Source organism: Anabrus simplex, chromosome 4 (assembly GCF_040414725.1).
Source record: "Anabrus simplex isolate iqAnaSimp1 chromosome 4, ASM4041472v1, whole genome shotgun sequence".
Classification (NCBI taxonomy): domain Eukaryota; kingdom Metazoa; phylum Arthropoda; class Insecta; order Orthoptera; family Tettigoniidae; genus Anabrus; species Anabrus simplex.
The window spans coordinates 242371870-242385100 of record NC_090268.1 but is presented as its reverse complement, the minus strand read 5'-3'; the positions used below and the strand labels follow the sequence as shown (position 1 = coordinate 242385100).

General features: G+C 35.7%; 1 protein-coding gene across 1 annotated transcript in view; it reads right to left on the bottom strand.

Annotated features, from left to right (window-relative positions):
• Ahcy (adenosylhomocysteinase) overlaps window positions 1–13231 on the bottom strand; it is a 235915-nt gene that overhangs the window by 45664 nt on the left and 177020 nt on the right. Inside the window, exon 5 of the mRNA XM_067145465.2 lies at window positions 1491–1706. Within this exon, the coding sequence (XP_067001566.1) occupies window positions 1491–1706 (216 nt within the window). The remainder of the gene's footprint in view (window positions 1–1490; window positions 1707–13231) is intronic.

Genomic DNA, 13231 nt, shown 5'->3' with positions numbered 1-13231 from the left:
TTGATTTGACACCCATAGGCGACCTGCGCATCGTAATGAGGATGAAATGATTATGAAGACAACACATACACCCAGCCCCGTACCAGAGAAATCAACCAATTATGGGTAAAATTCCCGACTCTGCCACGAATCGAACCTGGAACCCCTGTGACCAAAGGCCAGGAAGCTAACCATTTAGCCATGGAGCCAGACAGTGCGTACTGCCTTAGAATACTGTGTGTGTGTGTGTGTACTTTGTGGACTGAGGATCGCTGTGAATCAGCGATGAAACCAGCTGTCATGAGTGTAATTGGAACTGCGTTAATATAATCGTTTTGTGAGGAGTACTGTCCTGCTGTTTAGCCCTGTTGAACTGTTCACTTGTTCACTGTATGTGACTGTGTGAATTACTGGACTGTCTCAGAGTCGAACCAAGGAACAGTCATCGTGTGTTGTGTGGTGAGTAGCCCTGTGTTCAAACCTAGCTGTCTGCACGCAGTTGCTGTGTAGGGTGACTAGACTTGGAGAGGTGAAAGTAAGGAGAGCTTGTGAATAGGATTAAAACCTTCTCAGGTAATTATAACGAGCTGGAACTCCCTGTTGCATGTAAAGAACGGAGACTTGTAAATAGACAGCAATTTTTTTCTCTTTTCTCTCTCTCTCTTTTTTTTTTTTTTTTTTTACAAGTTGCTTTACGTTGCACTGACACAGATAGGTCTTATGGCGATGATGGAACAGGAAGGGGCTAGGAACGGGAAGGAAGTGGCCGTGGCCTTAATTAAGGTACAGCCCCAGCACTTGCCTGGTGTGAAAATGGGAAACTACAAAAAACCACCTTCAGGGCTGTCGACAGTGGGGTTCGAACCCACAATCTCCCGAATACTGCATACTGGCCGCACTTAAGCGACTGCAGCTATCGAGCTTGGTAGACAGCAATTAGTAAGAGTGGCCATTCATGGTTGAATAGAATTGTGCGTGTGTGCATTTACTGGATCATCCTGAAATAAATTTGAGTAATGAAACAGACGCTGTTTTCTTCGTAACATCATTATTATTATTATTATTATTATTGTTGTGCGTTTTATTTGCAAGAAGTAAACCAGTAATAAATTTGAAGATCTGCTTCTGCTGGTGGGAAATTCCTTTAAATCAGCACAATGGTGCTCTACTGATATTCCTTTTTTAAAAAGAATAATTTCCAGAACTACACACGAATAATCTACAAACCAGATAATCTTGAGTTTGTTCAACAAAGATTAATAATTAGCCAGGAGGTAGAAAATATTATCATTAATATGGAAATTTTGTTACTTGGGCATTAGTTAACATTCAATGCATTCACATAATCTATTAACTTGTTACCCTTAATGAAGAAAATGTATCAATTTCAGTACCATTATTCACAATAAAATTTTTATAGTTTATTTCTCCTTGTTAACTTTTACTCTAAGATTCTCATGATTGTTAGAATTTTACTGGTTCTTACAAACAATAGTAAAATATCCACATACCTCATAACCTTCCATCGCAGCCTGCAATGCATTGATGGGATCAATTTCAGTAATTATAACTCTTCCTCCAAATGCCCGGAGAGACTGTGCACAACCCTTTCCAACATCTCCATAACCAGCGACCACACACACCTTGCCTGCTAGCATGATATCAGTTGCTCGCTTTATCCCATCAATGAGAGATTCTCGACAACCATAAAGGTTATCAAATTTACTCTAAAAGAAGAAAAAATTAGAGCAATGGAGTATATGACATCATTTGTTTGTTTGTTTGTTTATTCATTTATTTATTTTGTTGTGTGACAGAACACAGCTCAATTACAACAGACATCCAAATTACAACACATTTTATGCACACAAATTCAAAGGATTTTCAAAGAAAAAAACACAAACATAGAATAAGAAAAGAAATAAATACAAACAAACTTCTATAAAGTACATAAAACTACTGAAAATTTAAAAAGTCATTTTTTTTTACAAATATAAAAATACAATGTAAATTAATTATTGAAATGTGCAATGCCATGCACAGAAAACTAATATCCAACAATAAAATGATATACGTTAAGCAAATATAACTAAATAATACCTACACAATCCTATTGTAAGTCTCACACTGTGGCGTTACAATTAAAAGGACTGTACAGTAAAACCTCGTTAATTCAAAGTCGTTGGGACGCAAAAATCGGACTTCGAATTACGTAATTTCGAATTAACCACCAGCACGTACTTCGGAAATGCCAACCCTTTGCTGCGTCACAATTTATTCTAAGACTCGTTACTGCATGCAATTAACCTTGAGTCACAGTTTAAAGCTCTCAAATGCCACGAAAAAAAAAAAAAAAAAAACCTATTTCAAAATTGTATCCAACAAGGTGCATTTACAGTATTCAAATAATGCACTTGGATAATTCACCAGCAAATATAACCTCATGCAATGAAATCAAAAGAAAGAAAACATGATTCAAAGACGAGGAGAAATCTATACTGGCTCACCTGTGCAAGTGCTTTATTCATTGGATTACTGTACTGTATGCATTTTAGATGTCTTGTGCTTGCACAGAAAGTACCCAATTCCCTTAAAACATCGTGGCTTTTTGAACTTTTCCATGATGGGGGAAGGAAGTCTCTCGCTTCCGTGTGCACTGCATAGCAACACAGTACATTTCCCGGCTGGCAATTCTCTCCTTTAAAACCATAAGTCCATTTGGCTTCAGCATAAAAAACTAAAACAAACAAACAATGCAGTTTCATCGGCATTGACAATATTGTTTGGTGCGTACGAATTGATTATAGGCTATAAGCCACGCTTTTTCGCCAACTGTCGGCATTGCCAGTGTTCGCGGATTCTACCTCTCCGCACACTGCCTGCTACGTGATACTGTGGCGTTCCTTAAAATGCCAAATACAAAATAATCACTATTCCGCTCGAACATAGCAGATATGAAGCACAATGTAGACATGCCGAAGTAGGTGGAAGTGCGCAAAGTTACCCCTGCATCTTGCCCTGCACGTTCCGGAAGAAGTGTTCTTTCATGAAGCGAAACATTTTGAATATAAATTACTTTGTAAAATACTATATATATATATTTTCAAAATCTAAAGGCAGTTTCAAATTAAAAGTCTGAATTTCGGCAACGGGACCGACATTGTTCTTCGAATTACGAATTATCCGTATTTCGAATTAAACAATTTAATTAACTTGCAAAACCGTACCTCATGTTTCCGAGAACGAGACCTGCTTCGAATTAGATGAGATTTTGAATAAACCGATTTCAAATTATCGAGGTTCTACTGTATTATTATTATTATTATTATTATTATTATTATAATGTTTGGACACGTTCGTTAAGCCTCACTTCAAATACCACTTAAATTTGGCAGACTATTGTTGTCTGAACTATGATTGGACTAAAATTTCAATATAACTGTGGGCCATCACTTTGCGATTGGCCTCAAAATCTATGAATCCATCCTTGAGAGCAGGATTAGAAAATATGTTGAACCTACACTTGAGGAGGTACAACATGAATTTAGACCTCATAGATCAACTATAGACCTCATTTTTGCCACCAGAATGCTCTATGAGAAGTATTGGGAGAAAGGTAAAACACTTATAACTGTTTTTCTAGACATCAAGAAAGCATATGACAATGTACCACCCATGCATGTATGGGAATGTTTGAGACATAAGAAAGTGCCCGATGACATCATAGCACAAGTACAACGATTATATGATGAAACCAAGTGTTGTGTCCAGGTCCAGGATGGAAGGTCAGGTTGGTTTGAAAAGAAGAGTGGAGTCCAGCAAGGAAGTTGTCTTTCACCACTTCTCTTCATAATCATACTGGATGTAGTTTTAAAAGCGGTTAAGAGAAAAGATCCAACAACTAATGCCCTGGTTTCTGCTGATGATGTAATGGTATGGGGTGAGACAGAAGCGGAAGAACAAACTAGACTAGATCTCTGGCATGAAGCTTTTACAACATTAGGTCTCAAAATCAGCAAAACTAAGACTGTTGGCTTGGTGATGAGTAGAAACTCTCCAACTGTTCACCTAAGAATTGGAGTTGAGGAAATGGATATTGTAGACAACTTCCAGTATTTAGGTAGTGTTCTGTCATCAGACAATACCATACATCAAGAGATTAGCAACAGAATACAGAAAGCTTCCAAATCCTATCACGCCGTACGTCAAATACTTTGGGATGAAACATTTCCGTTAGTTTCCAAGATCAGTTTGTACAAAATATATCTAGTACCTATATTGACGTATGGCCTGGAAGCAGCAATACTTACTGGACCAACAAAGAGTCGTCTTCAGGCAACAGAAATGAAGTTCCTCCGTTCTTGTCTACAAAACCAAAAAATGGATAAAATAAGGAATGTGGATATCTGACAATAGCTTGGATTGGAAAGAAGCTTGCTGAAGACTCTAGAAGTGAAGAGATTGCAATGGTATGGTCACATGGAAAGAATGAACCCTCATAGGACTCCCCGAACATACTCTGACCACAATGTTCCTGGGAAGAGACCAAGAGGAAGACCTCGTGATGTTTGGGAAAAAACAGATAATGAAGGACGTTGAAATTAGAGATGTGAACTGGTGTCGCATATATGAGCAGCATCTGTGGATGGATAGAACAAACTGGAGGAGGCTCATACACAACCGCACCCGGCTTGCTGGAGCGAAGAAATGATGATGATGATTACTGACTAGGAACATGCAACTGGTTAAATCCACCACTATCTCCAACTGTTAATGTGGTGCTCACTAGCGTCATCTATACGAACCTGGAAGACATGCTGTGAATCTCTGTTTGACAGGATGTGTGGTGTTACGGCTCCGTCTTATACGGCCTGTTTTAGGCCAAACTACCTTTTTGAACCACCCTAATGTGACTAGCTAGTGTGTTTAGTTAGTGCTGTAGTGCATATTATTTAATTTACTATATTCATGGTGAGTGGTAATTTAAAAATTTAATCTTCTGAAGTGATATTTTTCTTCTGTGTGAGCCTGGGAATTCTAAACCATAAATCTGTCTTATTTGAATACATCTTGCACATCATCGTCATTGCCATTGGTAAGTCAACCTACATAAACTTCATTTCACTGTTCGTCTTCAAGTTCATTGCTACAAAGAAGCTTACTTAAGTCTACAACACAAAATGTTGGATCTGACACGCTAAATTTATGGCTGTAATTCACTTGGATGTGTCGTTCACTTCTGAACTTAATAAAACTTCAAGATATAAATATTTCAGGCTAGAAATAATTAAGTAGTGTGAAATTCGACGTGTTTACTAAGGATTTTACCAAATTCAAAACTGCTGTATTTTAACGTTACTTATTGGTTCAAAAATATGTCATTATAACAGATACATGATTGGGTTGTTGCCTTCTGCGGCAGCTTAAAAATTAATTTCATATTATTGTTACTGTTCATTTAATCCTTTTGACATGTGCAGTTTAAATTATAATACGTCAGAAATTTCATGTGGTCTGTTCTTGAAACTAACCACCTTAGGGGTGTGCATGATGTGTTTAGTAATCTAACTTCTGCTAGTTCTTGCGAATATGGAGTAGCAATTCTTGGATAATTGTAATTCTGTTCCTAAGTGGACACCAAAGTGAGTTTATTTTTGAGGATTTGATCTGTAATTTTGCCTTACTTCATTTATTCTATTAATTATTTATTTTATTCATTTTGGGTGATTTATATTCTGGTTCATTTCATTCTTTTCTTTGCCCGACACCACCATTTTCATTGTGAAATCTTGCCTTGTTACCTTTCGATTAGATAACACTTGCCTGATGAATTGTTGCCATCGGTCATGGTGGTGGTGATTACTGAATGTTGTGACCTGCATAGTTTGTTACATAATATGCTTTGTGTCATACTTACTCATGGTAATGCATTTAACTTGTTTTGATGGACTTCAATATTTTATTTCTAGTCTCTTGGTTAAAACTAAATTTCTCTTCTGTTTTTTTTACTTCTTTTATGGTGTAGATTCTTGTTTATCTGGATTTGCTTATTGCTCCTTTTGATGTATGTTAGCATTTTGCGTTGTGAGAGTTTTTATTTTTTCAGTTTCCTTATATATGCTTCAGAATTCACGAAGGTCCCTTAAAAAAAAAAAAAAAAAAAAAAAAAATAAATAAAATAAAATTAAAAAAAAGATGTAATAATTTGTGGCCAGTTAAGCCTGCTGGCTATGCTGATAAAAATTTAATCTGGTAAAAACCAAGGATGTGGAAAGATCTGTTAAGTTTAATAACTACTATATGTTTATGAAAATTTAATTCAGTAATACTTCGGAACGGCTGTACCCATAAATCGTACCATTGATTGTACACATGAAGTGTGCTCATAAATTTAAAAGTACGATACCGAGCTCGGGATGTACCATAGTTTGTAATTGTTCAATTAAATTGTCATTGCAGCTTTTTCTAATTTATTTATTTTCCTAAAATTCTGATTTTTAATTTTATAGTGTCTCAAGACATGTACATTCTTAAGAGTTCAATACTTTATTTTTTATTAATTTTAATACTTTCTCTTTGTCCACCCACCATTTATTTATTTCTTTCAATAAATTTTTTGGGGCTTTTAAACTATGGTACATGTTATTTCCGTTAATTGTTCTATTTCTTGTACTGTGTTAGATCCACTCCTCTGCTGCGCTCATTTGACCTTGGTTTGCCCAGATTCCCATCGCTTCCCAGTACTTATGTCAGGGCCGAGCCTAAGTAGTTGGCGTGATTTCGCGCTGGGATGGTATCTAGGCTTTCATGGGGTTGTGCTAGCAATCAACACTGTGGGCTCGCAGTGTTGTGCTGTTATTAGTTTCGTTGTCTTAGTGTTCGATCGTTGGTACACCACAACACATTCTTATTAAAGACAATATGCATGAATGTGTACAAATGCTTGATGCACACGCAGATTGGACACTTCGGCATTGAAATTTACATTTTCCCAGAAATTCTGCATTGTCAATAATACCATTAACACATTCATACTAACTGTATTTTTTCCCACCATATACTTAAGGACTTGCACATAAATTCTTCCAGTAACCATTTGTATACATTCACTGTTTTACATCACTAACTTGAGTTAAATTAATGATAGGTACCCATATTCAATGAAGTGGCTGTTCTTAAAGATTTCTATGCAGAAACAATTCTGATGAACCCAGAAGTAGATACAAGCTCATTAGGGGCTGAGAAGGAATAGAAAATGAACTGAGACCAATGAGGAGGAAGCCCATTTATGTTGATGGAAGTGCGAGTAGAAGTAGAGAATATCCCATTGTCTCGCCCTTTTTATCGCTCCTTCTACCTGTACTTATCAGCTATTGTAATTACCCTTTTGTGCTACTATGATATTCTTACTTACTATCTTTAGAGACACAGTAAAACCCCCATCAATGAATTGCACGTTAACCACATATTAACCAGGACTGCATTTTAAGTGGAACACAACCAAATATGCCTGATATTACACATGCAAAAGTTTAAAAAAAATATTTTTATTGAAATATTGCATACATAGTGTTCTGGGGTATTTGTGGACCGCAGAGGTGAAAGAAGGTGCCGAGATGAATGGGTCTAACTATGATGTCAAGAAAAGAATTTAAAACTTAAAATGAAGGTTATATTTTTGAAAAACAACAAACTTAACAACTTTTCACTTAGTGAGATAACAATGACATAGCAATTTAGAAACAAGACTTAGGAAAATCCAAGATTTCAGAACTTTAACTCTCTTGGGCTATAAGCCCCTAGTTTTACAATTTTTGAGTTCCCAGCTCAAATGTTACAGATGGGCATAAATTTGTTCAAAGGGAAGAAATCCCCTAAATTCATGGAGCACTTGCTCCCAAACTTCAACATCTAGCCTCCAAGAGGGATACAGTAATCTTACTTTGAAAAAGAGCTAACAGGCTCTCAGTTTTCCAAGCCTATTCAAGGCAACACCAACTTACAAATTCTGGCCTCTGAAGGCACAACTTACAAATGGAAAATGATTATACAGAGGTATTTAATACCCAACCTACTGGGCCTTCATGTAAAAGGAAAAACGGTTAAATAAATGGCCCAAACATAAAATGAAAGGAGGCGGATGCTTGCACTCCTAGATATGAGCATTTAAAACATAAAGGGCACTAGGCCGGTGAAACAGGGGCTATTCCAAAACTATGGAGATGACTCGTAGAAGGGGCCTAACATTGAAGGTCATCAGCCCGAAGAATAAATTAAGACATTACGGAAAGGAAGAAAACCAATTACAAAACGTAGTCACCTCAAACCAATATGAAGGGGAGCTCGAGAGGGTACATTACTTTCTATCCCCGATTTACAGTTAAAGACGTAACAGCAGAAAGTTACATCTTTAGGAAAACTAGGTTACATAGTTAATGACTCGGACCTTTCCCTCAGGTTAAACTGCAGAGCTAGCAAAAAATAAAGATATTATGTGGCCATTACCTTGTCAGTGTGCTGCTGCCTGATGAAAGAGGCGCCACCCGCCTCCTGCTTTGACACACACACTAGGTCAGCTGACGATCAATTGGCCAAGAGATGTGAAAATCTGCAGTTTATAAACCCTCGGGGAAAGTTCGAGACCATTCCAGATTAAACTAGCCACACCCTCTGACGTTTATTGGGTACTTTAAAAGTTACACTCAAAATCGAAGAAGAAGAAGAAGAAGACTGTGATTGGTAGAAAATTAATTACAGAAATTAGGGATTGGCTAGATTCAAAACTGGCAGAAAGAAAATATAAATATTGCCAACCCAAAAATAAATGAGCATCAATTAGTAAAAAAAACTTATGAATACAAAACTTCTTTAAATCAAAAGTTCTTTCACTTCACACCAGGGTGCATGATCATAGTTTTTTGTAGTGTCATCTATGGAAGAAAGTCCAAACTTCTTGATGAATGGCAAACAAAACAAGTAGAAATACAGTCAGTTCAGGAAACTTCACAATAACAAAATTACATCAGATTTCTGTGGCGACATCTTCTGAGTAGTTTCAATTTCACGGTTTCTCCAGTAGAGGAGTTCTTTTAGGCGCTAGATTTCAATGCGCAGCGTTGGGGTGTACCTCCCGGTACACATAGTATTGTAAATACTACAGATACTGTATGTGCCAAGATATACAGAATTTATGTTGTACAACACTAGCCATATTAATGACACGTAGCCCTAATATGCTTAATTCTTACTGGTTTCTAACGTGGCAAGATGTTCTTGCAGTGATGTGAGTGATATGACACTTTATCAGTGCTCCAGATGATATATCAATGAATACACATTCACAGTTAAATTACAGAGTAAATGTTGGTTGAAAGCTATAAAAAATATTATTCATTGTTTGGGCTCATGTATCAGAGAGAGATTATGATTTGCGTGTTTTCATGTTGTCCCTAGCCATCAGATGTGGGAGTGGCATGATTTTCCATGATTTCATCTAATTCAAGGATTTCTGAAGTGAGTTTGACACTCATTTTAATCACATTAGACACTTTAATACATCAAGGAAAACATGAAACTGGCAAGCAATATTTTCCAGAACTAAGGAATAGGAATGTGAGTGTGAGAGAGAAGGGGTAACAACACAGCATTCATAGTATTGTTCTGTACCAAGGGTATAGGTTTAAAGAGCACAGGTGCTGTACCAATACTTTGCAAAACTAGGAAGTAAAGGGTGGAGTACTTTACAGATGAAGTACCTTAGCTGGAGAAAGAAACAAATTGAACTTTTCCTTCAAGCATTACACAAAAAGACTACTGGAAATATTCCTTAAATTAAGTGTAACAGGTGAGATTTGAGCGCAATATATCGGGTAATTTTTAAAGGCTTTACGTATGAAACATAAGAGACCCTGAGAAAAAGGTGTATTGGGCAGAGCAGAGCATTAAGCAGACACATAATGTTTCTATGTATATTTATACATTAATAGGATTCCTTTCCATTAATTTTACTTTTATGATACCATGTATCATATGTCAAGTTGGTGAATAGATACAAGGAGATTTACACATAAGCTTTTTCCTATGTACACAGTGCTACAAAACAACACTGTACAGAAAAATATCACTGCAAAAACACTGATCAGGGAAAGAATAGTTTACAACATTGAGAATATCATCCTCAAAATTATTTCTTCTTGCATATAAATACCTTATCAGAGTTGGGCACAATTTTAATGGAAGAGAGATAATCCACCTGATAGCCACCCTAATTTGGGAATCAAAAGATCGGCCTCCTAATCAATTCATATCAATAATATTTATTTTATATGATGTTTGGATTACGGCGGGCTTGACTCATAACTCGAAGATTACTATTGCCACCATCTGACAGATTGTCTCTTTCAGATTATATCTGAGAAAGAAAATCCAATACACGCTTCTTCAGGTTAGGGAGTACAAGCGGTGTCTTACAATTGCCAATGAATTTTTTAATGCTGAGTCCGCTATGGTATGGAAAATAGTGTCTGGGATTTTATTTATTCTTAAATTTTATTTATTTATTATTTATTTATTGTATGCAAATATACAAGCGTTAGCCCAATTACAATATTTGCTCATAAGTTCTAATCGTATAAAATATAATTAAAAAATACGAGAAATAAGATAATCACAAAATAGAGTATGAAATAAAGAGTTACCTAACTCCAGTATAACAGCAGTGATAAAGAATACAATAACAGGAAGAATAAGAACAAAATAAACGGAGGAAATATGGCATCATTCATCTAGCTAATTATCTGTAATAAATGCTTACAAGATTTCAAAAATTCTAATTTCTTATTTTGAAATAAATCTATATTCAGAGGATGTAATTTATTATACAGTGACATCATTCTGTATAGGGGTGAATTTACATGTTTGTTTGTGTTAACTCTTGGCAAGAAAAACAAATTCCTACATTTACCTGCTGGTTTTATGGTGCATACAGTAGGAGTTGACAAGTTAATACTGTCTATTTCATTGTTAACCAACTTATAGAGAAACATCATCGACTGACATTTTCTTCTGATATCAAGCCTTTCAAAATCAAACATTTCAATCATCTTATGATATTATAAATAATTAGGATATTCTCCGCTTTGCCTGAAGTATATATATATATTTCAAGAACTTTTTTTGGATCCTTTCTATCAAATTTGTGTGAACTTTTGTTGACTGATTCCAAATAATAGTGGCATATTCCAGATTTGATCAAACTAATGAAAAATACAAACAAAATAAAGATTTATTACTTAGGCTATACGAATGTATGCCTTTTTCACAACATTTTCAATATGAGCAGTGAAACTTAAATCACTAGTTACTATTACTCCTAAGTCATTAATTTCATTTACTTGTTGCAATTGGGCATCTTTAATCGAGTGTGTAAAATTTATCTTATCTTTTTTCATTGAAAAGTGATCTTCCTGAATTTATTAATATTGAAGGGTAATTTGTTAAATTTGCTCCATTCAGACAAGATATTTAATTCAACTTGCAGTTCTAAACAATCACGCACACCTGATATTGATTTATATAATTAAATATCGTCAGCAAATAATAATAACTTTGAGAACCGAATTTTGCTAGGAATATTGTTTACAAACAACAGAAACAGTAAAGGACCCAAATTAGAACCTTGTGGTACTCCATATTTTGCAATGTAATTGTAAGAAAACATGTTTCTGTAACTTACAAACTGACTTCTATGCTTCAAATATGAAACTAGAAGAGACAAAAGAGACTGATCTAAATTATAATCCATTAATTTATTGATTAAACAATCGTGATCTACTTTGTCGAAGGCCTTTTGGAAATCGGTATAAATAGCATCTACTTGAGAGCGATTATCAATCTCATTAGATACATACTGTACAAAGTTACATAAATTGGTTACTGTGGATTTCTTCGGCATAAAACCATGCTGATTGCATGGGATAATTAATTTGACATGATTAAAAATGTGAACATATAGAATACTTTCAAATATTTTAGTTGGAGATGATAGAACTGTAACTGGTCTGTAGTTATCTATCAACTCTTTCTTCCCAGATTTATAAATTGGCGTAACTTTGGCATATTTCCATTGTTTGGGAAAAGTAGAACTAGTTAAGATAAGATTGAATAATATCTGGAGAGGTTCAATTAATATTTCCCTACAAGCCTTAAATATATAAGGAGGTATTCCGTCGGGTCTCACAGACCTTTTAGGTTTCAGATTCCTTATAGCTCTATCTGTTTCTTCGGCCTTTATATATTTGATTATGTACCTCTATTTTTATCTACTGAGTAACAAGCTTCATCTTTTGTATATACTGACTGAAAATAATCTGCAAAGGCATTTGCTATATCTTTATTTTTAATATACTTTTTCCCATTATATTCCATTTGCACATTGTATACATTCTGCTTTCTTTTATTTTTAACGAAATTCCAAAAGTTGCTCGCATCACTATTTATTTCCATGTCAATATGATTAATATATTCATTAAACGCGATCTTTATATCAGCGTCTCCTTAGGAATTGTCCCTCTAGCGCCAATCACAAGGTCAATAACTTGCCATTTTGTAATTTCATACTTCTTTCAGAGATTCTCAAGACATGGTTCATATATGGCCTCTTTTTTCTCACACACTAATATAGGCTGCTGTTCATTTTCCTCGAATCTTACAGTGGGATCAATCACCAAATTTTGCTTGGTCGATGAAAACAATATCAGCTCGTCTTGTGGATCCATATGTGAAAAGACATCCTACTTTTTCATGGATCTCCAAACGTTGTTGTTTATGGAGACTTCCAGCAATCAATTGGCGAACTGTATTGTGCCTATGGATCCTCATCAGCTCTCCCTTATGACAGAACCCTAATACACGAGGTAAGGTTTCGAACTCTTCATATCTTCTGCAACAGGATGAATTAAGGCTCCTTCCAGGGAGAGATCGAACTGGGATGACATTACAGTTCATTTTAATTGCTTCTGTCCATTGTCCGCATGACATACCTCCCTTGTTACTGATCCAAGCGTTTCCTTTCTTCCAGTGGGAAAAAAATATCACTCCCTCACCCTTGGATGGTAATGTGCATCAGCTTCTAAAGGAATCTTTGCGGAGTACTTTCCGGATGAGCTTGGGAAGAGGGTTTTTGAGACGTTCAACTTGTTCCTTGCTAAACAGCAGGCGTTCCAGGCAATGGGCGATTTCAGTATGGAGCTCC